Here is a 27,485-nt window from a genome sequence, read left to right as displayed (position 1 = left end):
GTGAGTACATAACAGTCACTCACTTGTTGAGAGTTGTGCCCATGAAATGCTGTGCTATAGTCTCCCTGTTTGAGAAAAATACAATTGCTATACAAGTCAAGGCACTTTCAACATTGTCATCTTGAGAATTTTCTAAGAAAATGCTTGATTATGTGCCACAAAATGCATGGGGTTTTGTTTGTTGCTGTAACTGATTTCTTACTGCTTTATTAAGCTTGTAAATCACTTGTTTTATTTCAAGGATGAGTAAGAAAAACAGTTTAGGACAGATTTGTTGAAACCCTTCCATTCTGGAACAGCCTGCCTCTTACAGAGGTGCTTCTTAACACAGAAAATAGTAAAGAGGCTGTTTTGTAACTGTTGGTTATAAAATAACTTCCAGGCAGTGTACTTACAAAACAAGTTGGCTAAGGATACCAGAGTGCTGGCCTGGGTGGGGCTCATGCATCGGTTAAATAACATTTCTACGTGTCCTGTCTGTCGATCCCGCACGAGCCCCCGTTTCGGCAGTGAGACTCGGAGGATCTCTGCGCCCTCTGGTGACCGACAACCGAGTCACGGCTGTCCCGGAGAGCGGCCAAAAGCCCAACGGGGTAATAGGTGGTGCCCTCGGAGCGCTGGCCCGTTCTACCCCAGGCAGGAAGAGAGTAGCTCCTGAGGGCCTGAGTTAGTATAAAACGCGTATTAATTCCAACTTTAACTGATTAAGCCTTACAAAAGATAACCGGTCTAATTTACGAATGAGCGTCTTACAACACACCTGAGTAACTTGAAAGATTTTCAAATGTAGCTAAATGCCAGCAGACGGATGCTACTTGGTTGCACTTTTTATCCACACCCCAACTCACAGTGGGGAAAGAACTCGGGAAACGTGGCAGCTGTCGCCTTGACGCCACGTGGTGGTTGGCAGGGCAAGAAGAGTCACGGCAGCAGGAGCCGCGGCGGGAGGTGACCCCGCCAGCGCCCGGGCCCAGCGGCCGCGGGGCCGCTGCGTGACTCTGACGCGGGACGTGACCCCTGACGTCAGCGCCGCGCCGCGCGGTGGTTGGAGACCCGCGCCCCGCGCCCCTCACTGCGCAGGCGCAGCGGCTGCCGGCGGCGGGGCAGGGCCGGGCCGGCCCCGCGGGTACCGGAGCGCCGGGGCGCGAGGAGAGCGCGGCGGCGCCTCCAGCTCCGTCCTCGCCCCGTGCCCGCCGCCATGAAGATCTGGACCTCGGAGCACGTTTTTGAGTAAGTGCAGCGCGGGGACGGCGTGAGGGGACAAGCAGGGCTGGCTGAGGGGACTCCGCCGGGGCTGTCTGCCTCCCGGGCCGGCTGGGCGCCGCGGCTCTGCTCCGGCCGCCGCGGCTCGCTCGCCCCCGTTGACCTTGTCCCTGCGCGTCCTTGCCGCCCCGGGGTCACTGGCCTTGGGGCGCCGCTCGCTGCGGCGGGCAGAGCACCGAGCCGGCTGCCGGCTCTGAGGCCGCTCAGCCGGGGGGCGCAGCCCGGCTACCGGCACAGTGTGCGGGGCGCTGTCCTCAGCGGGGGCTTCTGAGGAGGCGCAGCCGGTGAGACCGTGGGGACCGCGGTTTTAAAACCGAACCAGGAGGCGTACCTGGGTAGCGCGGGTCCGGCTGCGGTGTCGGCCCTGCTGGGGGTTCTCGGTGCAGCCCTCGCCTTCTAGTGTTGAGCTGGCCAAAGCGACGTGAGGCTTCGTGTTGTCGGGGCCCAAGTGCTCCAGAACACCTATGTCGAAAAATAATCCGAAGGAAATGCTTGTTAGGGGAAAGTAACGACTTAATAAATTATTCCAGTATTGCTGAAACACCACCACCCCCACCACCCCCCCCCCAAAGTGACAGTCTTTCAGCATTATGTCACAGGGAAAACATTCTTTTCAAATTATAAGCCAGAAGGTAATTGAATTCGGGAGTCCTGACTAATCGGGTGTATTGCAGGCTTAACTTGTGTGTACTGCTGTCCAATCCACAAAACAGATGTTTTCCTCTAGGGAAGAGTATTTATAGGGTTGAGAAAGGGAAACTGGACTGCTTTTAAACTATAAATTGATTGATGTGTCCACACATCAATCTACGTGTTTAATAGAAATCCTATTAAAAAATGAAGGTATACAACTTTGTGTCTTGATTCTGTTTTGGCAGCCACCCCTGGGAAAAGGTAACGACAGCTGCCATGCAGAAATACCCAAATCCCATGAACCCCAGCGTGGTCGGAGTTGATGTCCTGGACAGACACGTAGACCCCAGTGGGAAGTTGCACAGCCACAGACTCCTCAGCACGGAGTGGGGAATACCCTCCATTGTGAAATCGGTACGTATGGTATCGCAGAGCTAGAAAAGGATGCTGGAGGGAACGGAAGCTTGTGAACAAGATGTTGTAATAGACGTGTATCATTTCATAACTCTAATGCTTTAAAAATATAAGCATTTATGTATCAGGAAAGCTCAATAGCAGTACATACAGCAATTAACTGATAGCCAGAAATTGCCTAGATCTTAGATTACTTCCATTTTGAAAATGAGATCTACTTCAGCAGAATAGTTTTATTTTAAACTAAGCCCTAATTCTGTTGTCTCGGTGTCTGTTCAATACAATAACCACTACTTATGCATTTAAAGGCACTAAAATATTGCAGTTGGTTAGCATAATTAATGCCATATGTGTTTGCCTGTATTCTAGCTCATTGGCACGTGCAGAACAAAGACATACATTCAGGAGCACTCTGTTGTTGACCCAGTGAAAAAAACAATGGAGCTTAAATCCAGTAATGTAAGTAGCTGTGTTTGTGCAACTGAAATAGGTTACAGATTATAGTAATACCTTGTAAATTTGAAAAGGAAAATCATCTTGAAAATTATTTGAAAATTGCATCAGAACAATACAAGTTAAAGGTTTAAGTAAGGTGCTTATAGTTGGCTGGTTCTGTTTTTCAGAAAGGAGCTCAAAGCATCTGAACATAGCGATGGCAGGACAAGGAGTAGTTTTGGGAGCAGGAGGGGTGCTAAGAAAGAAATTTTAAAAGCCATTTGGTGTACACTGTCACCATTTCCTAATTATGTAACATTTTGTTCTTTGTACTACTTTGTTCTTATAAATGTGGTAGTGTATATTGGCAAATAACCCAAAAACTTAAGGAAAGAGAACTGGATCAGCAAATGCTGAACTTGGAGATTTCTCTATCTTGTTCTAAACCCTAATACTTGCAGAAAAGTGTAATGTTTAAATCAGATATAAGCGTTAGTTTTGAATCTGCAGTTTTATTTACTACATTCCTTTAATATTTTTATCAAGGGGTAATCCTGTTTTGTATTCTACAGATTTCATTTACAAACCTAGTGTCAGTAGATGAGAGGCTTGTCTATAAACCACACCCTCACGAACCAGACAAGTAAGTACCTCTTTGTTCTGAGATTGCCCTGTAGTAGTGCACTTTGGCTTTGAAAATTTCCATCGTTTCTCTTGAACAAAAGATGAGATTTACATCACCTCTGTTACAGTAACTTGTCTACAAAAGAATTAAATGGACTGTCATTTTCCCAAGTGACATGGCTTCTGCAGAGCACTACTGGGAAACTTAGGGTCATGCTATGATCAAGGCAGATCAGCTTTTCAGGGAGTTGTCCTGTGTCCTATTTGTAACCAAGTTTGTATAGATCTTCCGTTATCAGCTCCTTATTTCTTCATCAGCCTGAGCACAGAACTTGCACTAGAAGGCACAGTTATCTGCCTTTAGTCTATAATGTTGGAGGTTTGGATTTTGGTGTTTGTTTATTTTTAAGGCAAGTTTAGAACTTGCTGAGTCTATACTGCTGGGACTAGTGATAATTCTGAAGGATCTTTCTAGGGATTCTTACGTAAGAGGTTTTTTTCTGCCATGACAGTCAGAAATGTTAAATTCCTATTGTTGAAGGGGATGTCTTAATACTGTTTTCCCAGTATACCTTCACTCCAAATCTGCTGTTTCCACTCTTTCTGTTGCTAAATATGGAAATAGTTGAGTGCCACAAAGGAACACTTGGACTTGGTGGGGACTTTTGGTTTTTATTTTATGAGTAGAATCATAAAGCAATTAAGCACTGTTCTATTGAGTTGTATTTATGGGGCAAGAAGTTCTGTGTTATACAGTGAAGCTGATGGGGGAATGTACTTGCTGGGGAGGAGCAAGTTTCTTTCATCAGTGCATTCTTTTTAAACTACCTGTTCTGTGTTTCAGAACCATTTTGACACAAGAAGCAATAATATCTGTAAAAGGTGTCAGTCTCAGCAGTTATCTAGAAGGACTAATGGCAAACACAATTTCTTCCAATGCTAATAAAGTAAGTAAGTATGATCCTTGTGTAAAATGTGTGGCCACTGGCTAAATCACAAAGGGAATAAAAATCTCTATTTTACTTTTTGGCTTTGTCAGCAGTTTTAGGAAGGGTCTGCATAGTTCTACTGCCTTCACTGTAGAGACTAAATGCTCAGCTTGTTGAACTTCCTCTTTTTTTTCCTTGAATGAAAGGAGATAATAAATTATTATTGGCAAAGCTCTTTGAATCTTCACTGGATAAACATCTTCACTCGCTTAACAGTCTGGCACTGTTACTCTTTTACTGCCCTCTTGATGCTATTAGTTTTTGCTATTGAAAAAGGATATACATCCAGACAGATCTGAAGTGGTTATGTGGGAGTAATGAAGTGGTGTTTTAGTCGAGTCTGTCCTCTGGGAATCTAAAGTTGCCTTGAATTCAGCCTCAAGAATGATAAAGCAATCTGGGTAAAAAGCCTATTTGGTTCATAATGTGAGCATTGCTGACAAAAGCAATTTTTTCATGAAATGTAAGGCAATACATGTTCCTGCAGTCTTCTGGTTATTGAAGTAAAAAATATCACAGAGGCATGTATTTCTGTACCTTTTCTTCCTTTTTCAACTATTGTGTCTGCAGTAATTTTCATAAGACAGGATTTAACCTATTTACTCATTTACTAAGATTTAGACACTAATAAACTTTTTTTTAACTGTAGGGCCGTGAAGCATTGGAGTGGGTAATTAATAGACTGAATGCCGAAATTGAAGAGTTCGCAGCTTCAGCAAGAGGAACTATGAGGAGTTCAATGGCAGCAGCAGCATTTGTAGAGAAATGATAGTCATGCACCTGTATAACTAACAAGGTTTCACAATGTGAAGCTTCTCTCCACACCTAAATACAGGTATCCTTTGTTATTAAAAGGCATACCTGTGTATTAGGCATGTTTCAAATTTAATTCGGAGAAAAGCTGAATTTGTACTAATGAGGCTGATGCACAAAGCCTAGTTAATATATTGGTTCAGCTGGACCGAATTTCGGTTACAGATGAAGAAATAATTTTCAAGTATAGTTCCTGTATTTACATGAACACTAACTTATAATATTTTCAGATATGAAATAGCCTTATTTAGTGATGAGGCTGCATATGGTAGAGGAGACTGGCATGTAAAGTTAACTTCTGTGGAATTTTTGATTTTGTGTGACTTACAGACTACCTCTTTTGGGACCAAGCCCCAAATTAAGGAGAATGGTTTGTTCCAGCATTGTTCTGTTTGTTCATTTTTGATAGTTGTGTGATACAACTTTGTTTAATAGAAATTTATTACTTGATGCTTGACATACAAAAGAATGTACAAAATATTTTTTGATAAGCTTTTTAACTTGTTTGAATGGTTGAGCTAACATGGTACTCAAGTTCTTTTTCAGTCAGTATAGGTAAAACATACAAAGTGTCTCTTACCTACTAAGACTTAAGTTCTCTTCCTAAATGTGACATTAATGAGCTGGGCATGCAGTAGCTTAAAATAAAATTTTATCCTAAACTTCTATAATAAGTATTTCCATTTCTAAAAGCCCATTAAATAAAGGAGTACAATAAGCATAGAGCCTTAAAATCTTGCAAGCTGCTAGGGTATCTAATAGTAGTTGTTCACCTCAAAATTTCAAAGAACCACTTAAAGGACTAAAAAAACCTTTGTGAAGCTGGCTAAAGATATATCTAGATATAAGAAGAACTAATATCAAAGAATGCTAATGATATACTCATTAACTTGATTGTACTCCAAAAATAACCGGTTAAATTAACTGAATATTGTGTTGTCCTTTAAACAGTGTGCTGAGTTCCAGAAGTTCCTTGACCTTTTGAACTAATTTGCTCACAATACAAGGCTCTTTAAATGAGAACCTTGAGAATAAAAAGTTTTCTACAGTTTGCATTTTTTTGGTACTGTCATCAGTCATTAGTTGTGGGAACATAAAGGTCAGACCTTGACATCCTTCCTTACATAGTATACCAGTCTGCTGGTAGTCCTGTTGACTTCAGCAGGGGCTACCTGTCCCATGAGGCTCCTTCAGTGTGAAGGAAAAATGGGAAGACACAGCCCTGAATTAGCTGATGCTTTTATTTTGGTGCCAGAGGCTTTTCCTGAAATTTTGATTCTAAGCTTACAAGTAATTTCAAGACTCTCTCTTAGCCTTTATGAATTGTAATGTCGTATGTCTAAGCATATTTTATGTTGCATGCCATTTCTGTTCTACCAGAATTGCCTATTGAATAGTGTCTGCTATATAGAGAACCTGAGCTTATTTTAAGGGGTAAACACATGGGAACACATTCTTCTGTAAGATTTGTGTAGGGGAAAGAAAACAGGTGTATAATATATATATATAACTTCTAAAAATTTAACTATTCTAAATACTTTTTTAAAAAATAAATTGTTTGAGACTACCTTACTAAATTGAAATCATTGAGGTTTTTCATGCTTTTACAGGAGATTATATTACAATTAAAATAGCATTTCAACTTGAAAAGTCTATGTGAAACTTCTGCAAAACTGTACCATCATTTCTGATAATACAATGCTTGAAATTCATTTTAAATGTTGGTTCAGCCATTAGCATCAGTTGGTATTTTAAAGTCAATTTTTTCTTTTCCTAATTTTTCTGCACTAAGGACTGCATAGTATGAACTCACAGTTTGCCCTTGCACTGAAAAAAACTACTGTTTAATTTTTGCAAGCATTCAACAACTTCTTGAGAGATCATTATTTTCTTTCTTCCATTTTATTTATATGCCTGCATTCTCATTCTGTCAGAGAGCCTGGCTTTCTGTATGTGGCGCTTTTTAAATAAAATTTTATCTGAGCTCTAGCTAGTTCATGAAACTTTATGATGTTTGTTTTTTATAACTACTGGGTGAGTAATTAAAATGAGGGGGGTGAAGGTGCAGAAATACTCTGGAATTAGTAGCTTTTTATTGAAATGCATATCTAAAATGCTCATTTACAGCTGCTGTGGTCTTTTTTGCTTCTTAATAACTGCTTTTCTGCAAATCTGACATGTTAACTAGCAACCAGATTTCACAGTTTGCTAGATCCTATGGAAAGATTTTCAGTTTACTTGGACTGAGATTTCTCTGCTCCAGTTTACTGTTACGGAATGTGTCTCTGCCCATGGGATCTAATGCTCACTATTGTTAAGAGCAGAAGAGAACAAAATGTTTGGGTCTGTATGGTCGTGTAACAGCTTGTCTGTTTGCCCCCAGTTCTCACAATAGGAGTCTGCACCTAAAGTAGCTTTGGTTGATGGGGAGTGAGGGATTTTATGTGCAGCAGTTACGGTGTGTGTGCTGTCCCATCGCAGGAGAAGGAAGTGGATGCCTGCCCTGTGCTCTGTATGCATACATACGTGTGTACTCAGATGATTTCTTCACCAGCCACTTCAGCAAGTTGTGTGTTCCCTGTGGATCAAGGGGGGGAAAGGCCAGGGGGTTGGAGGGAAGGGAGTGGAAGGGGCAGAGGTGGAGGAATGTGACATGAACAAATCGCTGTGGTCTCTGGTGGATCCCTGCCTGCTTCAGCTTGCCTAAATGGATTCATGTTTTACCTTATCTGCAGCTTCAGGCTTTTAAATCAAACTCACCCATATAACTTTGCTGAGAAATAGAACAGATGTGAGTGAACTAGATCATCTGGAGAATATTTAAGATGGCACTGTTAAATCTTTTGTTCTCACTGCTTGCCTTCTGAAGTTTTTCAGTAATAAATGATTAGGTTTCCTTGCTCTTCATTGTCTTAATTATTTTGGATGACTTTCTCATGTTCCTGTGACCCTTAAGTACTCCCAACACAGCTACTAAGGATTTCTCTCAGGAGGAGGGACATGCTATAAGTCTCCCAAGCATCCTTCTAAAGCAAGTTGCATCTAGAAATGGTATTACAGTTAATTTAAAACCAGAAGTTTAAATTGCAGTAGCTGGAAGTTTGAGGCCTTGGCAAGCTTGATGCCCTTTTCTGTTGAGACTGAACACCTGGCATCATCTGCTGGTTCTACTGGTAACACGGTGCTCTTGAATTCTCACATATCTGTATGGACATAGCAATATATCTATGGAAAGATTCTGAACGAAATCAGGGAAGCAGCCCTGATTTGTATCTCAAAGTTGAAACAAGGAATGCAGAAGTTACTTTTCCTCAGGTTTGATATAAGAATTGGTCATACCAGTGGTGGGATTTTGGTGTTAACTTAGTAAAGATTTTTTTTTTTTACTGTAAATTAGTGACTTTGTCCTTCACTTCTTGATTTAAACAGGCTTGGGATGGCTAAAGCAGAAGTATAATGGATTAACTTGTTTTACATTAATTTCAAGGCATTCTAAGGAACAGATCTATAGGGTTATAAAGTTTTTTCAGTGGTGTGTAGTTGTCTAGCTTCATATACCCATCTGCACTACAGACTTGTTAAAGTCTTGTGTTTGTGCACCTTGCTAATTGCCCGCTACTCTCATGTCCTAAATTTACTGTGACACTGAAACAACTTGTGTCTATAAGAACGCTAAAATAATATCACTTTCTTCAGTCAGCAAGAGAAATAAGAGAAATGAAGTACTTTTTTAAAGGCTTAATTTATCTGAGAAGTATTTCTTCTTGCTGACAGTGAGCATCTGTACCTGTCCAGTCATACAGCAGTTGACTATAAATGTAAACTAGTTGTTTGTTTTGGAAAAAAACAGAAAAAACTTTAACCACCATTTCCTACAACATTGCTGATTGATCTGTCTGTTGTGGTCTGTACTTGCAGTTAAGCTGTACAGTCTAGCATATTTCCAATAAATGTCATACACAGTAAACCTAAGCACCCATTGCCTAGTTAACTGCAGCCTTTCAAAGCTCCCTGGCATTGACAGTTGGTTCAAAGGAAAGATCAGTGTCCCGTTGAGGTTCACATTTATAGAAGAACTGAAGAGTGCCAATAAAGAGAGCTTGTGTGAAAGCAGAGTTGTTTGAGAATCCTTCCATTTCTCATGAAGGCTGTTATTTCATTTGCACAGGACCTGTTAATTTCTTTCTCAAATAATTTGATAGCTTTGCTTTATATGTTGCCATAGAATGAATAGTTCTAAAGGTGATGAGGGTACATGTTACAACTAAGCTGAACTAATTGCTTACCTTCAATGATAGGAAACAGTCCTGTGTCTGCTCGCCTTCTTGTTCCTGGCTGTAGTGTCCTGCTTCTTGCCTTGCACTGAAGATAGTGGTCTTCACAGCCTTTGTTGAGCCAAGTCAACTTGTTGAGCCAAAAAACCCATGAATATGAGTAGTGATACAATCTTTAGGCAGCCAGCAGCAAGGTGAGACCTGCTGCAAGAGAAGAAATGGAGGATCTCCTTATCTATAGGAAGCTAGTGGGTGGGCTGAAATTGTATTGCCTCTGCAATGTCTACAATAATTTCATACTGCATCTACTAGGAAGAGTATTTGATTCTGTATGTTATTGATTATGTATGTTATTACAAGAGTAAAAATTACTAATTACAGTTTTGTAAAACAGTAACATTGTTAGTTAGTTAGTCTTTCATCTCAGACACATCTATCACAAGCTCAGCACAAGATGGCTTTTTTACATTTTCTTTTTCTCCAGCAAGGTTTGACAGTCTTTTAATCAAAACGTTTAAAAGGCCTGAGCTAAAAAAATAGTATCAGCTAAATAATGTGTATATATTATCCAGCTGAATATATCAGCTAGAATATAATAAAATTAATGACATATGTAGTAAATATTTTCCTAATCAGGTACCTAATCCTTTTTACACCAAATTCAAGGAAACAGTTTCCCCTGCTGTGAGTGTTGTTATTCCTGGAGCCTGTTCAACTTTGCGGAGATACCCTGGTAAGGAATCTGTTCAATAATATGACAAATAGCGTCATTTGGGTGAGTCCTTGTTAACAGGTTTTTGGAGACTATGCAGATATTATTTACCTGTGAGATAACTGCTTTGGTTTATCTAGATTTAAACTTATTTACATATAGCAGCTGCAGCAAAATCTAGTAGGTATGTTGTGAAATTGGGAGTAAGGAAATGTGTATCAGAACCCCTACCTGGAATTAATTTATATTTTGTAGTTGTGTCATATTCCAAATGATCTAGCTGAAGTACTGGAAGCACGTAACCTTCTTAGCCTAATGCTCTATACAGTTTTATTTTCTCTATTTATAATTGCCAGTTTGGAGGGACATGCAGAAAGCTATGCAATTTCTCTGCTTTTCTTGTGAAAGAGTAGACAGAACAAATGGAAGCAAGGTGCTGCTGCACAGACAGTATTTCCCTAGCTGCAAAGTAAGACACAGTAATGGCTCTTTCTTACCTAGGACACTGAGTCTCCCTTGTCTTTCAAAGAAGGGCAAGCACATATGAAACTTAAAAAAATTTCTGAAAACAGGCTCCAGCCATTTATGTCACCTAGGTGTTTTTAAAACTCTTATTCAATATTATCATCGACTGTGGACAGAATGTTTTACATTATCATGTTATTTTGTTGTTACATCATTTAAAAAGTAACATAGGTAACAAAAGTTATTAAACATATTAAAATAGGAAGGAACGCACAAGATTCTTAAAACCTGAGTGTACCTGAATCCTGTTCTGCAGATCCCGGGTCCCTCCAGAGACTCTTTATGCCAGATTTTGTAGAATGGACAGCTGAGAACTTGGATGACACCACAAAATTATTTTTATTTTGAATCCAGGTGTCCAAAAGTTAAAAATTAATGTCTTCATCTGCTTCATCAACTAACCTTCAAAATGTCCTGTGATAAGAAACAGCACATAACTGCAACTTTATTTTAAGATTAGAGTTGATTTTGGAGTATGTTTTCTGCTGGTGCTCTGTGCAGAGTGCTGTACTTAGACAAGAGGAGATTTAATAGGAGATAAGCCGTATTGTTACCAGTATGGCATGATTTCCAGTAGCTGTGGAACAGATTAGGGTCATCAGCAAAGAGAACAGCAGAGCTTTACCAGCACAGCCCAGTATGGCTTATACAGGCAGAGAAAGGAGATAAATCCACAGCTATCAAAGGTAGGAAGCTTTATTACTGACCTGCACATTTTATACAATAGTGACCATAATTCCATGTTTCTTGACAGTGTTATTTCCTAGAAAAATGTGCAATAACTTTGTCATCTTAAATTATAGCAGAAGGAACACAGTGAAGAGATGATGGAATTTATAGTGTGTTGGAAATCATGTTGATACTGGCTTTTTATTGTATTGTAATTTGCCTTTTGCATAATTATTTGTTCTCCCCTGTACAATGCACTTGAGAAACTTTTAAGATTAAAGATAAAAACAGTCACAAAATGATAGTAGTGTTAGTTACAATGGGATTTTTAAAGGTGTTAATTATTTTTATTGTTTTATTAAGAATATAGGGCAGCAAGCAAACTTGTAATTTCATCACAAACGATGCATGTTAAGAAAAATTAATTTGTTTTGCCTTTTGATCTTTAAACATTGTGCTCATCGTAGAATTATGTTGCATGAGCTCTAAAATTACAGATGCATTATGAATAAATATTAAGTGTATTCAAGAACTCTCATAATTGGTACATAAGCAACTCTTTTTTTAGTCTGGTAATTTTTGTGTTGTGCTAAATCCCCATGATTTTAATATCTGAATAATAAGACATCATTCCTGTCAACTTCAGTCCATGTTCAGCAGACACCTCCTTCAGTTAAGAGGTGACCTCAGTGGGAGTTCCCCCCATGGTGATTATGTTAAATCCATTATAAACGCACCTGGACATCAGCTGTGTAATAAGATGGGCAAAGCTTAGGTGTATTGACCTGAGAAGCTGCAGCCTTCTGTAAGTGTGTATCTTTCACTTTCTTGGTCCATAAAATGCTTTTTTGGTGGCTCCCTGAAAAAATTTACGTGCATTCCTGTGCCTATGTCTGGAAAGACAACAGCAAGTTTCAACTACTCCTTGCTTTGCAGCACAGTCTTGAGTCAAGAGAAGGCTGCTGTAGATCTCATACTGTAATTAGATGCACCTTTATGAACTGAAATATAAGATGTTCTGTTCCCTTTTTAATTAGATGTCTGCCTTTTATCAGAACATCTCTTTAGCATATTTTAACTAAACAATTCAAACTAACCACAAATTTTAAGATTAGTGTTATTACAGTACAGGTTTTATGTCCAGAGGTACAAAATATAAGAGATAAGACCTCTTTTTTTCTGAAAAACTAGTAGAACTGATGTTTCTGAAATGTTCACTTCTTAGTCACAGAACCAGTTTAACATACTGGTAGCCTCCAAAAATAAATACTGCACACGCTGCAAAGAAAAATACTATTTTCTTTGCCATTTTTGTTAGCATCACCAGGAAGATCCACATTTTTTAGTCAGATGTTATGAATCAAAAGGAAATAATCCCTCACCTTTACAGTCAGAGGCCCAGTTTGACTTGTTGCCATTTGCAACTATGTATTTTTTTAAAATCTCTCTCCATAACCAGCAAGCAGCCTGGTATCTGAATACCCTAAGGTATCTGGAAAAGAACAACATAAACATCCTCATTTCCATTCTATTACATAACTATTATTTTATTCCAACCTTCAGGACAGGGAGATGGCATCTGACAAGAGGGTATTTTTTGTCAGACTATCATAGATGCTAAAATCTGGAGACATGCCAGGACAGAAGAATGTCTGCTACTGTATGTATTAATCTGTGCTTGTACTTCTGTACTGGCCCTCAGTAAAGGAGCAATATTCTAAATAATTTAGTCTGTGAGCTCTCATTACTATTTTTTATTTGATTTTATTTACTAGCTCCTATTACTATTTTTCTGCACCAAAAGATAAACCACTAAGAGACATAAAGATTAAAACTCTATGCTTAGTTATTTTCAAAAGTAACATTATTTGGGTTCATTATGTCTTTTTGTTTTGGCATGTTATCAGATATCTTTAGTTTAAGATACTTCTGATTTAAGACCAGTCATGTTGTGGATTTACTTGGCTTTTCAGTGTCATCTCTTCAATCTACCTGGACCTACTTGGTCTCACTTCTGTGGCCTCCCTGGACCCCTCCAGTGTCAAGACTTCAGCCTCCTTGGAACTCTTTAAAATCCCCTTTTCAGATCCTTTGGATTTATCCAGTCTGAGCAGTTTGTCCTCTGTGGACTCCTCCAGTCTCACTTCATCTTCTCTGGACCTTTCAAGCTTCACACCTTCAGCCTCTTCAGACTTCTCCAGTACCTCCTCAGAGCTCTCCAGTCTCACCTCTTCAGACTCCTGGGAGCGCTCCAGCTTCACCTCTTCGATTTCACTGGACCTATCAAGTGTCACTTCATCAAGCTCTCTGGATCTCTCTGGCAACAGTTCTTCAATCTCCTTAGATCTCTCAAGTCTCACCTCTATACCCTCCCCAGATTTCTCCAGTCCTACTTCTTCACCCTCTTTAGACCTTTCTAGTCTCACTTCTTCATCATCTCTAGATGTTTTCAGTCACACTTCCTCAGCTTCCTTGGACTTTTCCTGTACAGTCCCTCCATCCACACTAGGTGTCTCAGACCACACCTCCTCAACCTCTTCAGAATCACTAGATTTTACTGATTTTAACTATTTCATGTTTCAGGGCTCCTCTAAATTATCCTCATCGACCTCTGAGGATGTTTCTAATCTCATCTCTACACCCTTTCTGGATGTCTCCAATCTCACCTTTCAGGATGCTTCTTCCCTCACTTCCTCAGTTGCTTTGGACAGTTCTAATCTCACATCTTTAGTTCCCCCAGACCTATCCACTCTCACATTTCTGGATGTTGCTAATTGCACCACTTCAGCTTCTCTTCACCTCTGTATCTAACCCTCTTAACACATCCCTCTTTTTCTCTGCTACCCCTCTATATCTTTCTAAACTTTCCTCCTTTATATGCTCTTTCCTAAATCCTCTTTCTGAATGTTCTTATCTGAGGAAAGTTTAGGGCTTTACAAATATATCCCGGCATCAAAACAGAACTGGGCATCAAAACAGGTTGCACAAATCTAGAATGATGCCTTGTTTACAGCTGCCTAAAGATCAATATATATTCTGGAATTTTTGTAGAGCACAATTTCTGTCACTAATCTAATTTCCATTCTGTCTCAGTGTGGTACCTCTCCCAAAAGTTTAACTTTCCTAATTAATGCTGAATTTTTATCTATCAAGATCAACAAATACTAAACAAGAGCTAAACATGCAAATAATTGTGTATCTCCATTATGGATTTAAATCTGAGTGCATTGCACAGAATTGCAGGCAGAGGCACTTCATGTGGAGGTACAGAGAGAAAACTGGGGAAAAAATAGCAGGTGGGAGACAAGGGTAGGGAGAGGAATCAGAGAAGGTGTGGGGCAGGAATAGAGGGATAGAGGGACACATAGCTGGAAGAAAGATGTCCAGCTCTGCTAGCATGACTTTTTTTTGTACCAAGCCATATTTGTGGCCTGGGCTACCCATGAGGCTTAAAATAATCTTACTGATAACTATTTTACCTATCAAATCATCAGAAGTTACCATTAAACCAGCATTTGTATGTTATATCCCCTTTATCAATATATGTAAGTAGTGCAGTTGTGTTGCATCAAATATGTTCCATAAGTAGCAGAGAGAGGCTTCCTTAAATCTTTGGTGCTTTCTTGTATCTTTCTGATATCATTGGTATAGTTGGGTTTTAGAAAACAGGTATGTTTTGTTTCAATATCATACCACTGGTACCCTTTCTGTGTTAAAAGCACTGTCATCATAACAAGCATTTTTAAACGGATTTAATTTCTGCAAGTTGGAAAGCTTTGCTCTAATATGCCATGTCTGTCCCAAAATTAGGATAAAAAGGGCTCACACAAAAAATAAATAAGGAAATAAATGCATGAAATAAGAATTATTTTCGGTCTCATTTATGCTTCTTATTTTCTTAAAGGTTTGTAGGAAAGATTGTAATACATGGATTTTAGAAATTAATCCCGAATTCAGTAGAAGAAAAGTTGTTTAGAAGTATATAAAAAAAATCACAAATCATGAGTCCAAATAGAAAGAACTAGAGTAATGTAGCATCCTAAAGTGTCCACTTTCAAAAATGTCATCACATTTTCACAGACTAGAGTCTTCTTCAGTAATCTCAGTAGAGAGATTAAGTAGGCAAATTAAGGAAGGGAAATTCTTTACATCTTCGTACTCTTTCTTCCTGGTTGGTATTCCTTCTAATTGCACTATTAGGCAACCTTCTCTCACTGTCACATCCTGGAGATGCTATCCTGGAGACAGACTGACACAGCAGAGGATCACCTCCTCCAAGCTCAGGAGTGCTGCATCCCAACAAAGAGGAAGTCAGGCAAAAATGCCAGGAGGTCTGTATGGATGAACAAAGAGCTACTGGCGAAGCTCAAACACACAATAAAAGAAACCTACAGAGGGTGGAAGCAAGGACAGCAGCCAGAAATCAGGTTAGCAAGGCCAAAGCCCTGATAGAATTAAATCTGGCGAGGGATGTCAAGGGCAACAAGAAAAACAAGTTACATCAGTGCTAAAAGAAAGACTATGGAGAATGTGGGCCCTCTCCAGAAGGAAACAGGAGAGCTGGTTACCCTGGATATGGAAAAGACTGAGGTACTCAATTACTTTTTTGCCTCGGTCTTCACCAGCAAGTGCTCCAGCCACACCACCCAAGATGCAGAAGGCAAAGGCAGGGACTGAGAGGAGGAAGAACCCCCCACTGTAGGAGCAGATCAGGTTTGAGACCATCTAAGGAACCTGACAGTTCACAAGTCCATGGGACTGATGAGATGCATCTGTGGGTCCTGAGGGAACTGGTGGATGAAGGGGCTCAGCCACCATCCATCATATTTGGGAAGTCATGGCAATCCAGTAAAGTTCCCACTGACTGGAAAAGGGGAAACATAACCCCAATTTTGAAAAAGGGAAAAAAGGAAAACCTGGGGAACTACAGGCCAGTCAGCCTCACCTCTGTGCCTGGCAAGATCATGGAGTGGATCCTCCTGGAAACTGCTGGGGCACATGGAAAATAAAGAGGTGATTGGTGACAGCCAACATGGCTTCACCAGGGGCAAATCCTGCCTGACAAATCTGGTGGCCTTCTACAGCACTGGGGGATAAGGGAAGAACAATTTACATCATCTACCTGGACTCGTGCAAAGTGTTTGACACAAAGCCTCTATGCAAAAAGGACCAAAGTCACCAGCATTTCCTCAAGACCTGCACAGCTGCTGGAGGATTCATATGTATTTTTTGATGTAGTTTGGCTCTGGATGGAAGAAATAGCAAAAAGAGGTATACATACTTAAATGCAAGGATTTAATAAAAACCCAATCCATAATCTCCTTAAATCCTTAGTCCTAATTATTTAAATGAACATTAGGACCAAATTGTTTTCTTATCAAACATAATTCAAGTCTTCTCAGAACATTTTGCTTATTTTATATGGAAAATTGTCTATTTTTCCATTAAGTGTTGACAGACTATGATAGCTTCTAGTTTGCTATGTTGTCTGTTATGTATTTGTTTAGTGCAAATGACTGAATATAATTTCAGGTGTGTGCATAAATGGTTTTACATCCAAAAGATTCCCTTGCTGAAACATCATGCCTGATGGGGTAAGACTGAATATTGCAGAGTTTAGCCACACGTGGATCAAACCTCCAAACTGAAGACAGTCTGTTTACAAAAATCATAGGTTCCACTGCTCCTAAACCATTTTCTTCTTTGCAGTCTTATCTAGAAAAAGCTAAGAACCCATGGCATAGAGGGGCAATGAATTAGCTGGAAGAAAACTTACTTTTAAACATTTGCTTGGATTCTTAGCTTACAACAGGACTACTTAGCAACGAATTAAGATGTAACTAACCTAAGTGCTATATAAGTAGCCATTAGCCTCGTGGAAGAGTCAGGCCTTAATTTCTATTCTTTAGTTAATTGACGCGTAGTGTGTTTCTGGCAAATTACCGGCTCTGAATCATGGACGATCAACGCACTCCCGCTTTCCTGGGCCCCCGAGGCAGGTCCCAGCGGGCCACACCTGGAGGCGAGGCTGAGACCTTCCCCACACAGTTCCTGCCAGGGGGAACTGGGAGAGACGCCTCGGTGTAGCGTGGTGCGGACCACATCCCCGCGGCTGGGCTGCGCTGGGCGCCTCCCGCTTCCCCGCCGCGGGCCCGCGCTGAGCTCCCGCCGCCGCAGGGAAGCGAAAAGGCCGCGGGCGGCGCGCCTCGGGGGGAAAGGGCGGGGACTGGCGGGGAGCCGCGGGCCTCATTCAGCCCTCTGATTGGTCCCTGCCAGGGGCGGGCGCTGTGACTGGCGAGCGAGTGGTAGTTGCCATTGGTCAGACTCCCAGAGGTAATGTAGATTCCCATTGGCGGAAGGCTCATTCCTGCTTGTTGATTGGCTAAAGAGCAGGGCGGTGGTCCTTCCCCTTCCGGTGGGCGCTGACCTTGCCGGGGAGCGGAGCCGCAGCCATGGTGGCGTACTGGCGGCAGGCCGGGCTCAGGTACCCGCCTGGCGGCGACAAGGCCCCTCTCGCCGCTTCCCTGCGATAGCCGTAGCGGCCGGAGGCGAGGGCCTGGCACGGAGGGTTGGCGGGGTCACAGCGGCGCTGCCGGAGGCGGTGGAGGAGCTTTTGGGACGGGTTTCTTTCTCACCGCCGTTTTCTTCTCCCTTTTCTCTCCTGTCTTTAGTTACATCCGGTATTCCCAGATCTGTGCTCAGGTTGTTAGAGCAGCGATGAAGCCTCAGTACAAAGCGGAGGCAGAGAGGGCGGCGATGGCCACTGTGAAAACTGTGAAACCCAAGAAGGAATAAAATGTAAGTAAATAGGGTGGGCTGGGGTGCCTTATTAGAGCTTTTTATAGGCGGAGTGTTGGTTTCCCAGTGTAAGGTTAATGAAGCACCCAGCTGCCTGGGTCATTTCGTGCTCTATGTGGCAAATCAGCTCTGATCTTCATGCATGAAACTGGAATGGATTTCGGACCGGTTTAGTGCAGACATCTCTGCATCCTGATGACGTGTGGGATAGGAGACGGCTTAATCTCATTAGCTCAGTAAAGTGAGATGTTCTGTCCATCAAGCCCTGCTTTGAACGATTTTGTGTTTGGTCGAAGTTGTTACGGGTTTAAGCAAAACAGCTGGGTTTCTGTAGTGATGTTCATGGGTTTCCCGTCTCACGTTACTAAGCCGACAGACAGCCTCTCTGAACTGCTGTTTCCTCTATCAGCAGACTTACTTGCTTAAGGGTTATCTACTGTCTGTGAAAGATCGATGCTACTTGTACCTTTATTTGTGACATTGCATACATCACAAAGCAGCTGAAATCGCTCCTATTGCAAGTAGAACAGCTTCTAGGCCTGATCTGAGATTAAATGTTACTGCCTTTTGTTTGAAGCATACCTTGTATGTATTCTTCAATTGAATAACTTGTATTTTAAATCTCGTAGGAACTGATCTGTGGTGAATTAACAGCAAACTGCAACGCTGTAGGCAAGCTCAAGATTCTGCAATATAATGTCATCGCATCAACTGTAAAACTTGCCTCTGTATGTAAATCAGTATGCTAATAAATGTAACTTCAGTTAAATGAATGTGTGGAAAGTGTTGTTCCTCTTGAAACAAACTACTCCATTTTGCAGAGACATTTATCTTTCACTTGTGTTAAAAATACATGACTGTTAGCAGAATCTACCATTCTGTAGCAACATGTCTTTATTTTTCAGGCAAATCTTTTGTTGGATTTTGTGCTGATATTTCAGATACCTAAATGAATGAGAAATTCAATTGTTTAAAACTTTTCTGCCTACTTCATTTCAGTGATTAATGATTACTTTGGAAAAAGTTTTCTGCACTAAAACCTATGTCAAAAGAGAATAGAGGCAGGTAATTTTGATAATTAAAAATATCTCTTGTCAGTTCTCTCTGCTGGAAGTGGTATACTGTTGGCTTTAAAATTCTGTTGTCATGGTGTTCATCTTCAGTTTGGGCTTGGAACAAAACTAACTCAGTGAAAAAACAGTTTGGCAAGGTTTAGGGTTGGTTACGACTGAACTGGAAGCAGGGTGTTTTGCTGTGCTGCAGGGGATCTCATCTCCAGAGCTGTCTGAACACTGAGCAGTGAATCGGGAGCTGGAGACCTGGTGTCCTGTAAGAGGTGGAGAAGGAGGCACAGAAACCTCTGGGCTGTACTCTGATCACACATCTACTGGTTGTCCTTCGTGTTACCACATTGTCACTTTACTGGGGGGAATTGGGACATGAGCTCACTAGGGAGGGTGACTGCCACCACGCTTGCCTGGGAGCCAAAGTCGTACTTCCAGCCGTGCTGGTTTAGGAGAGGTGTTTGCATGTTCCTGCTGCTTCACAGCACCCGTAACTGTCCCACTGCACGGGAGGAAATGGAGCACACTTACAGAATGTGTGTGTTCCCCTAGACACTTCTGCTGTGGACTCAAGCATGAGGCATTACTTTCTTCAGAGTATAATAAACTCTCTCTTATAAAAGAATAATAAAAAAAGCTCAATTCTTTTAAGGCATTTTAAAGTTAGTCCTTACAAGAATGAACTTATTTTTGTCTATCAAATAGCTCAAGTATTAAAGTATTTTATAGAATGCTATATAATTTTTATTTAAAGAATATTATAAATACAGTGTTAAGTAGATGGCTGTGACTGGCAAGAAAGGTTTTTCCTGAAGTCAGGATATGTTTTTGATTTAGTGATTGCTGTTGAACTTAGATCTAACTAGCTGCAAACCATTCTATCCATTTTGCTGTAATTAATGATAGGAAAAAAATTACAGTAGTTAATACATGGGGAAAAAATATCACACCAAAGCTTTTACAGTGTTCACAACTTTGTATGCTAATATAACTCAATCTATAGTTTGAAATAGAAACAAACCACACAATGATAATGAATGCAAGCTCTGCAATAATCTAAGACAGCAATGTGTTAGACTATTAATGTACTTCCAAAAAAAAGTAAGAATGTGCATATTCAGTCTTTTGCTGCATGTTGTTTTCCCCTCCCCCTGTAACTTAAGGAACTGAACTTGTCTGGAGATTTCCCTCAGTCAGTGGAATGTGTAATAAAATAGGTGCTGGCCTTACAGGTGTGTCTGTGCTCCTGGAACAGTAACAAGCTCACAAACACAACACAGCCTGCGTTCACCTAAGAATAAATAAATTTGATGAGTTGATAGCATATTTTGCTGTTGCTCAGGATCCTGATAGATATGCACAGCCACAGAGGCTGTATGTTACATTCAGTATCTGGTGAGTCTAAAGGTGAATACATTTACAAGAAAGGCTGTTATGAGACAACTTGTCTTCGTAGTGGCTCTTTTTTGGGAGAGAATCGGTGGCAACGGTTGTTCAGGAGAGTAAAGCATAGCTGCCATTAATTTCAAAAGCATTGTATTGTAATATTGGCTATATTTTGGCCAGATGCAAAGAAACAATTCTGAAGAAAGGTGTTATTTTTGGTGTGCAGATGATGGCTACTGTTTTTTCTTTAGTGAGTGTCAACAGGCTTATTAGGGGCATGTTTTGCTATTACCATGGGTTTTACAGTGCTTCCTTTTCTGAGCTGGCTTCCACTTCCACCTCTTCATATTCCTCAACATCTGCAGTGGCATCCTGGTACTGCTGGTACTCAGACACGAGGTCGTTGGTGTTACCTTCTGCTTCAGAAAACTCCATCTCATCCATCCCTTCCCCTGTATACCAATGGAGAAACGCTTTTCTTCTGAACATAGCTGAGAACTGTTCAGAAACCCTGATGAAGAGCTCCTGAATGGCTGTGTTATTGCCAATAAAGGTAGCTGCCATCTTCAAGCCTCGTGGTGGTATGTCACACACAGCCACTTTGACGTTATTAGGGATCCACTCCACAAAGTAGGAACTATTCTTGGTCTGGACAGCCAGCAACTGCTCATCCACTTCTCTGGTAGACATTCGGCCCCTGAAGATGCATGCCACGGTCAAGTAACGTCCACGACGAGGGTCGCAGGCTGCCATCATGTTGCGTGCATCAAACATTTGTTGAGTAAGCTCTGGCACTGAGAGGGCTCTGTACTGTTGGCTACCTCGAGCTGTCAGCGGAGCAAAGCCTGGCATAAAGAAATGCAGGCGAGGAAAGGGCACCATGTTAACAGCCAGCTTCCTCAGATCTGCATTCAGCTGACCAGGAAAACGGAGCGAGGTCGTGACACCGCTCATCGTTAGGGACACTAAGTGGTTGAGGTCACCATAGGTGGGATTGGTGAGCTTTAAAGTTCTAAAACATATATCGTACAGAGCTTCATTGTCAATGCAGAAGGTTTCATCTGTATTCTCTATTAGCTGATGGATGGAGAGGATGGCATTATACGGCTCTACGACCGTGTCGGATACTTTGGGTGAAGGCACAACACTGAAAGTGTTCATAATCCTGTCGGGATATTCTTCTCTGATCTTGTTGATGAGGAGCGTGCCCATACCTGAGCCTGTGCCACCACCAAGCGAATGGATGAGCTGGAATCCCTGAAGGCAGTCACAGCTCTCACACTCGTTCCTGACCACATCCATGACGTTTTCAATCAGTTCAGCACCTTCTGTGTAATGGCCCTTAGCCCAGTTGTTTCCAGCACCTGAATTACCTGTAAACAGAATTACAGAAATAACAGCCACAAAGTTAAGAAAATTTTGAAAGGCTACGAAGATGAGAGTTAAAAGGCCGCTTTGGGACAGTTGACTCTAGTTAGTGTGCTGACAGCATGCTGTACATACCATGAATAAAATTGTCAGGTCGAAAGAGTGGGCCTATTTTGCTAGACCGTACACTGTCCATCGTACCAGGTTCCAGGTCCACCAAGATAGAACGGGGCACGTATTTATGGGCTAGGACAAAATAAAATCAATGCAAATAATTATTATTATAAGTCAAAGAGACAGGCTTATAATCTACTCTGAAAAATCCAGCCCATCTACAGGATTTGGGGATATTTTTTCTTTTAATTACTTACTATAACCTTCATGTTGGCTGTGCTAATTGCCATGCCAACACCCTATCAGTGCTGAGCACTTACAGTAAGCCTCATTGAAGTACACGTTAATTCGCTCAAGCTGCAGTGACGCATTCCCATGGTAGTTTCCAGCGATGTCAATTCCATGTTCATCACTTATCACCTCCCAGAACTGAAAAAGAAAGGTTCAATACACGCAAAGGTTGGTTTGGTTTTTTTTCCAGGACAATGTGTTCAACACCGGCTCTGCTGCTTTCATGCCTGATGGCACGTAAAGTAGGAACTGTGCCTGAAGTGGGGGGTGTTTTGCCATTTACGTATTAGATCAGAGAGGGGCTCCTCTTCTCCCCCCTCCCCAAAGAAGTTCAAGGGAAAAGTTTAGTAGACCATTTATGCTGTTTAGACCTCAATGTGTTCTCTTGATAGTAAAGGAAAAATTGGTATTAATTTAAATAACACAGGTACTAGTTGATATGAGATTAACAAAAAAGTTGGGGGGGGGGGGGGATTGGGAGAGTTGTTTTGAAACCTGTCACGTACAAGTGGGACTGTGGCATGGCAAAGCTGGCTCAAAGTTGTGTGAGCAATGCTTTCCACAAACAGATGTTGGTACTAAATGTTCTATCTTGACACTCCTATGGATGTCTTGTACTGCGGCTCTTATCTAGGCAGCAGCCACAGCAGTCCTAATGTAGACACACCCACTCACTGTAATGACCAGGCTATTTTAATTTTAAAGGGCTTCTGGTTTAGCATGCAGCCTCCTTTTGAGTGTACAAATACACCATGCCAACATGTATGTGTGTGTGTGTGTGTGTGTGCACTTTTCTACAGGTCTCATCAGACGTAAGCAGTTTCCAGGTCAAAGCCAACAGAAAAAGTACAGACCTTCCAACTATCACACTGGCTCCATTCAGACTATCGGGGTCTAACATGACATTCCCTGTCCAGCCACAGCTTCATGTTCCAGTAAAAATCAAGGTGAGGTTTATGGGAGCAAGAAATGGAGGAAGAACACAACGGAACAATCCTTCAGCTATCATATGTCTTCAAAGACGTCCCAGCCCCAAATTAACCCAGATACTTTTATTTGACAACTTCCTACTTATCGATTAAAAAAAAAAAAAAAGATGGATACAGAGCAAAAAGCAATGCTTTCTTTTTTTCCTCCTGGTACAGAAAGTCAGCAGTGAGTGAATTATCTCTAAGTAACAGCAAAATACTCCAAATGACACCGCTACCTCTCGCAGAAGGCCTGTTGGGCAGGAACTGCACTTTGTGCTACTCTTAGAAAAACCTAACTGGTCACTGATAGCACAGGTCATTCTGTTGACTAATACAACCCCATATTAATTACTATAATGTGGCAGAGTTACTGCTGTATGGCATCACAACTTTGCAGCCCTGGAATTACAGTATTTTGCAGACTAGATTAGTGTCCCTGGGAATAGGGGTCCCAGCAGGAATGCCCTGGAGCACTTATAATCACTGTGCCATAGTTATTGCAGCTGTTTCATTCACTGACAGGCTTTAATTTAAAGGTTAATGTTTTAACCTTTGCATAAGGAGCAAGCCCATCTATGACTTTAATATCAAAGTAGTCATATTCACTGCTAATGTGCCATGCATCCTACCACTGAGTTAACAAATTGTTCCCTCCAAAAGTCCCCATCCCTTAATGATGTTTGACCTGCTACCACTGATCGCACTTAATGACCAATATTGAAAAGAGACCTTACCTTAGCTCCAATTTGGTTCCCACACTGGCCAATCTGAAGGTGCACAATTTCACGCATTTTGCGGAGCTTAGACCTGTTGGTGGCCGCAACCTAACACAGGTTTCTAGTTGCAGAACAAGCCCTCTTTCTGGTGCTTTATCAGCTACACCCAGGGCAGTCTGCCCCAAGGGGCCTTTTTATACTGCAGGGACTGTCACTCAGCCAGCAAGGGGAGTAGCCACTCCTCAGAGTGCTCATCAAAGCGTTTCACAAGGCAAAGGGTCTATTCACTGCCTGTGTACAGCATACAAGAGCACAGGTACATTACTGAGCGGCTTGGAAGAGAAAATTGTCACATGCACCCCATTACAATTAATCCTAGTTCTCTGTGCAGCAAACGGTGTGATTCATTAATATCTGTGCACATTGTCTCTGTGTTTCATTATTTTATACATAATATATACCCATAGAGAGAGAGATTATTCCATGAATAAATGATCTTATTTTTTTAAGTACATGTGCTTCTGCTGCATAATTTAAATTTTAGCATCATATTGGTCATACAGGACAATATCCATAATAAAAACAATAATAACTTCTGAGCAGCGGCCTCCTATAACCACAACATTCAGCACATTGCCAGGCAAATTTGCAGTTCACTAATAAATATCATTCTCAGTGTTTAACTGCATGAAGGAGGGGGACAGGATCAGTAACAAAAAAACCCACTTTTTAAAGCATAAATATAACACTGCACTCTCAGTGATATATGTTCCTTTAATAACAATCCACCTATTTCAGCCAATCTAAAATCTGAATCAACCTGTGACTAACTTGCACAGATGCTCTCTCCCTTCCTTTCCTGACATTAAGAAATACAGTATTTCTTACATATCTTGTGTTCTTAGATCTGAGCTGTAGTATTTCACAACTTGCCAGGAAAATGCTAGAGGTGAACACCCAGTTCCTCTGAAGTTAACTATAATGTTCACTGTGTGAAATATGTCACTGCATTAAAGGAAACGATGCGAGGCTGAGCAAAACATGACACAGACATGTCCCCTGCTGATAAACAGGACTAATATCACTGAGCAACAGAAACCCAGAATGGACTGTCTTCTGGAAGCTTATAGTAGTTTTACTACATGTCAGGCGACTGTCTGTGCTTTGCAAGTGTTCCTTTTAAGGATAGGAAAAGGAACTATAATTAGGAAAGCACCTTAAATTATTTTGTATAAAAAGATGACAGTGGAAGGACTTGACTCATTGAGAGTAACTACCACTTTATGGGGTGCTAGAGATAAGGAATCTCTGACCTTCCATATTGCTCCAAAAGAAAAATCAGCTTATTCCAGACTTCCCCACCACAGATGACTTCCACTTCTTCCACCAGCAAATGGAGGAAAAGACAACTTCACCAAGCACACTGCACAAAAGTAGCTAGTGAACCTTCTGTTATCTCCTGCAAAGCTATGAGCCATACTCATGAGGGAGCAATAAATGTAAGACTTTAAATTCAGGTAGATTACTTCTGTTTCCCTAAAACAGAATATTTCATCATTTTCAAAAAAAAAAAAAAAGCATTCTTTAAACAGTTCGGTTTAGTCAGCTAGACAAGGTGTTACGTTCGTTCCATTGCCACATTGTAGGTATTTTCTGCAGTGGCAGTGGCTATCTTCTACAATTTCCTAAGACAAAATTCTGGAAAGGTTATTTGGACATTTATTTTGAAAGCACATTTCATTTTATTTATGCACATTTCATATTTGTTTTTCCCAACTATGCTTAACTAAAAGTAATAATGTAATTCTGAGGTGTATATTCAATTGCTGCATTTGGAATGGGAGTTGCACTGACACAATGTGTCAGATTGCTACTGACACTTAATAACTACTACTTAAAATATTCAACATATTCATCTACCATAGCCACAATTTATGAACAGGCTGAAGATGCTAATTCACTGTCCAAAAAATTTGGCAGGATAATTTCAGCAATAAATATACTCACTGAGAGCGTCTCACAAGCAAAGCAAATAAAAAGGGAAGTGAAAGAAATATGCAATCACTTAACACTGTTTTTTCTCTTGCTAAAAATATCTCCCTGGAATCATGCACCTCCTCTGAAACACTTCCTTATAGAGTCTTAGAAATTATGGCACATGACACGAAGTACCTGAGGTGCTTTGTGAAGAGGAGGTGGGTTTGTGCCTCTTTTCCCTCTCCTCCTCAACTGCATATCTGTGAGCCTCCAAGGCTGTCTCTATACCAAACCTGGTATATGAAAAGCCTGTTTCTGTGTAGATTTTGTTTGCAGGCCTGTCATTCCTCAGCTCTGAGAAACCTCAAGCCTGTTAACTGCCCAAGTGTGCTTCCCAGGCACGGCCATTGAACATGTGCTATTGCAGATTAGCGCCGAGCGTCACCAGAGAAAGAGGAGACGGTGACGGAAGAGTTGGCTTCGAGGGACTTTTGGCACTGCGGAGATTAGGAGCAGCCTGGCACTGGGCACAGCTATTACCAGCCTGTCCCCCAGTCTCTATTATCAGGCTGCCCGCTGCTTCTATTGCCTTCAGAGTGGGCCGTAGATATCAAAGCCCTGTTGCTGAACAACCCAGGGTTTTCTCAGCTGTTTTTTTTAGTTTGTTTCTGGTTTTGATACGCATGTGCAGCGAAGAGTTTTGTCAAAGAGCCAAAAAGGTCAACTGCACAGCAGCTGGGCTCAATTCTCGCTCTGCTGTTGTTTTTGCTGCATTGGTTCTCAGTGCCTCAGTTTCTCTGTGCATGTGGAGTTAATAAGCCTCACGCCTTTTATAAAAAGTGCTGAGAGCTAAGGAAGAAACGCTGCAAGGGAAGAACTGGCTGTGGTTTACTAAACCTGTTTACCAAACATGAAAGCTCTAGTCAACATATGGAAACGAGACTGGTAGTCCACTCATGCAGATACTTAAACCTTCTGCAGGAAAATTAGCAAACTACTTTTTAGTATTGTCTAAATCTTGTGGCAGATAATAAAGAATCTTCAAATGTCCTGAACCCTAAAGAACAGCCTAAAAACCTTACGCAAGGCTGTGTTCTTTTGTAAATTGTTGTATAAAACGGCTTGAGACTTGGGACTAGCAAAAAAACCCAACCCAACCAAAAAACCAGCCTGCATGCTCTATGCAATCACACAGCCGCTGGGCACAGTGTTACGCAATGCTGGGGTGTTAGGCCGAAGGTAAAGAAACCTGTAACTCAGCCACAGGGGCTGCATCTCTCCCAGATACCTCTTGTCACAAACGCTGTGTTGACAGCAACTGCACAGATTGAATCACCACAATATTTTAAGACCTTTTCTTTTTTTTTTCTTTGCTTTTTTTTTTGCATGGGTTGTTTTGTTTTGTTTTTCTTTTTTTTTTTTTTGGGGGGGGGGGGGGATATATATGCT

The 27,485-nt window shown here is 41.2% G+C and overlaps 4 protein-coding genes across 13 annotated transcripts in view; 2 read left to right on the top strand and 2 right to left on the bottom strand.

The window, feature by feature from the left end:
* Positions 1–11,175, bottom strand: part of ZNF831 (zinc finger protein 831) — a 55,073-nt gene extending 43,898 nt beyond the window's left edge. For 6 of the 7 annotated variants that reach the window (XM_074919909.1, XM_074919915.1, XM_074919913.1 and 3 more), the window contains exons 1-3: positions 10,921–11,175; positions 9,458–9,646; positions 1,595–1,725 (exon numbers count right to left, since the gene is read on the bottom strand). The gene's annotated coding sequence lies outside the window, so the exon portion shown is untranslated. The remainder of the gene's footprint in view (positions 1–1,594; positions 1,726–9,457; positions 9,647–10,920) is intronic. The other variant, XM_074919914.1, reaches the window with a different exon arrangement.
* PRELID3B (PRELI domain containing 3B) lies at positions 679–8,074 on the top strand. The gene is given in 7 exon segments (XM_074919917.1): positions 679–1,230; positions 2,142–2,310; positions 2,680–2,769; positions 3,318–3,388; positions 4,214–4,316; positions 5,008–5,074; positions 5,077–8,074. Coding segments are annotated over 7 exon segments (606 nt in total). The 5' UTR covers positions 679–1,198; the 3' UTR covers positions 5,151–8,074.
* A 6,554-nt stretch (positions 11,176–17,729) lies between the features above and the next one.
* ATP5F1E (ATP synthase F1 subunit epsilon) lies at positions 17,730–18,922 on the top strand. The gene is made up of 3 exons (XM_074920164.1): positions 17,730–17,835; positions 18,023–18,149; positions 18,779–18,922. Exons 1-2 carry the CDS (start codon positions 17,804–17,806, stop codon positions 18,144–18,146), a joined length of 156 nt encoding a protein of 51 aa, XP_074776265.1. The 5' UTR covers positions 17,730–17,803; the 3' UTR covers positions 18,147–18,149; positions 18,779–18,922.
* Positions 18,923–19,063: 141 nt separating this feature from the next.
* Positions 19,064–24,215, bottom strand: TUBB1 (tubulin beta 1 class VI). Of its 4 annotated transcripts, XM_074920163.1 has the most exons (5): positions 24,078–24,215; positions 22,402–22,510; positions 22,103–22,213; positions 21,880–21,972; positions 19,064–21,273 (listed from the first exon to the last, which is right to left on the bottom strand). In XM_074920163.1, the coding sequence occupies exons 1-5, from the start codon at positions 24,132–24,134 to the stop codon at positions 20,900–20,902; spliced, it is 744 nt and encodes a 247-aa protein (XP_074776264.1). In that variant the 5' UTR covers positions 24,135–24,215; the 3' UTR covers positions 19,064–20,899. The 4 variants fall into 4 exon arrangements, with proteins under 4 accessions (XP_074776264.1, XP_074776261.1, XP_074776262.1 ...); XM_074920160.1 differs by having other exon boundaries at positions 19,064–21,972; XM_074920161.1 differs by lacking the exon at positions 22,103–22,213 and having other exon boundaries at positions 19,064–21,972.
* Between the last annotated feature and the right edge of the window lie 3,270 nt (positions 24,216–27,485).

Source organism: Athene noctua, chromosome 16, assembly GCF_965140245.1.
Source record: "Athene noctua chromosome 16, bAthNoc1.hap1.1, whole genome shotgun sequence".
NCBI classification, from domain to species: domain Eukaryota; kingdom Metazoa; phylum Chordata; class Aves; order Strigiformes; family Strigidae; genus Athene; species Athene noctua.
This window is presented reverse-complemented; position numbering and strand designations above follow the sequence as displayed.

Coding starts and splice junctions, on each gene's coding strand:
- ATP5F1E (XM_074920164.1), top strand. CDS start 17,804: ATGGTGGCGTACTGGCGGCAGGCCGGGCTCAG. Junction 17,836..18,022: donor TGGCGGCAGGCCGGGCTCAG/GTACCCGCCTGG, acceptor TCCTGTCTTTAG/TTACATCCGGTATTCCCAGA.
- TUBB1 (XM_074920160.1), bottom strand. CDS start 24,134: ATGCGTGAAATTGTGCACCTTCAGATTGGCCAGTGTGGGAACCAAATT. Junction 22,511..24,077: donor GGAACCAAATTGGAGCTAAG/GTAAGGTCTCTT, acceptor TTTCTTTTTCAG/TTCTGGGAGGTGATAAGTGA. Junction 21,973..22,102: donor ACCTGACAATTTTATTCATG/GTATGTACAGCA, acceptor TTCTGTTTACAG/GTAATTCAGGTGCTGGAAAC.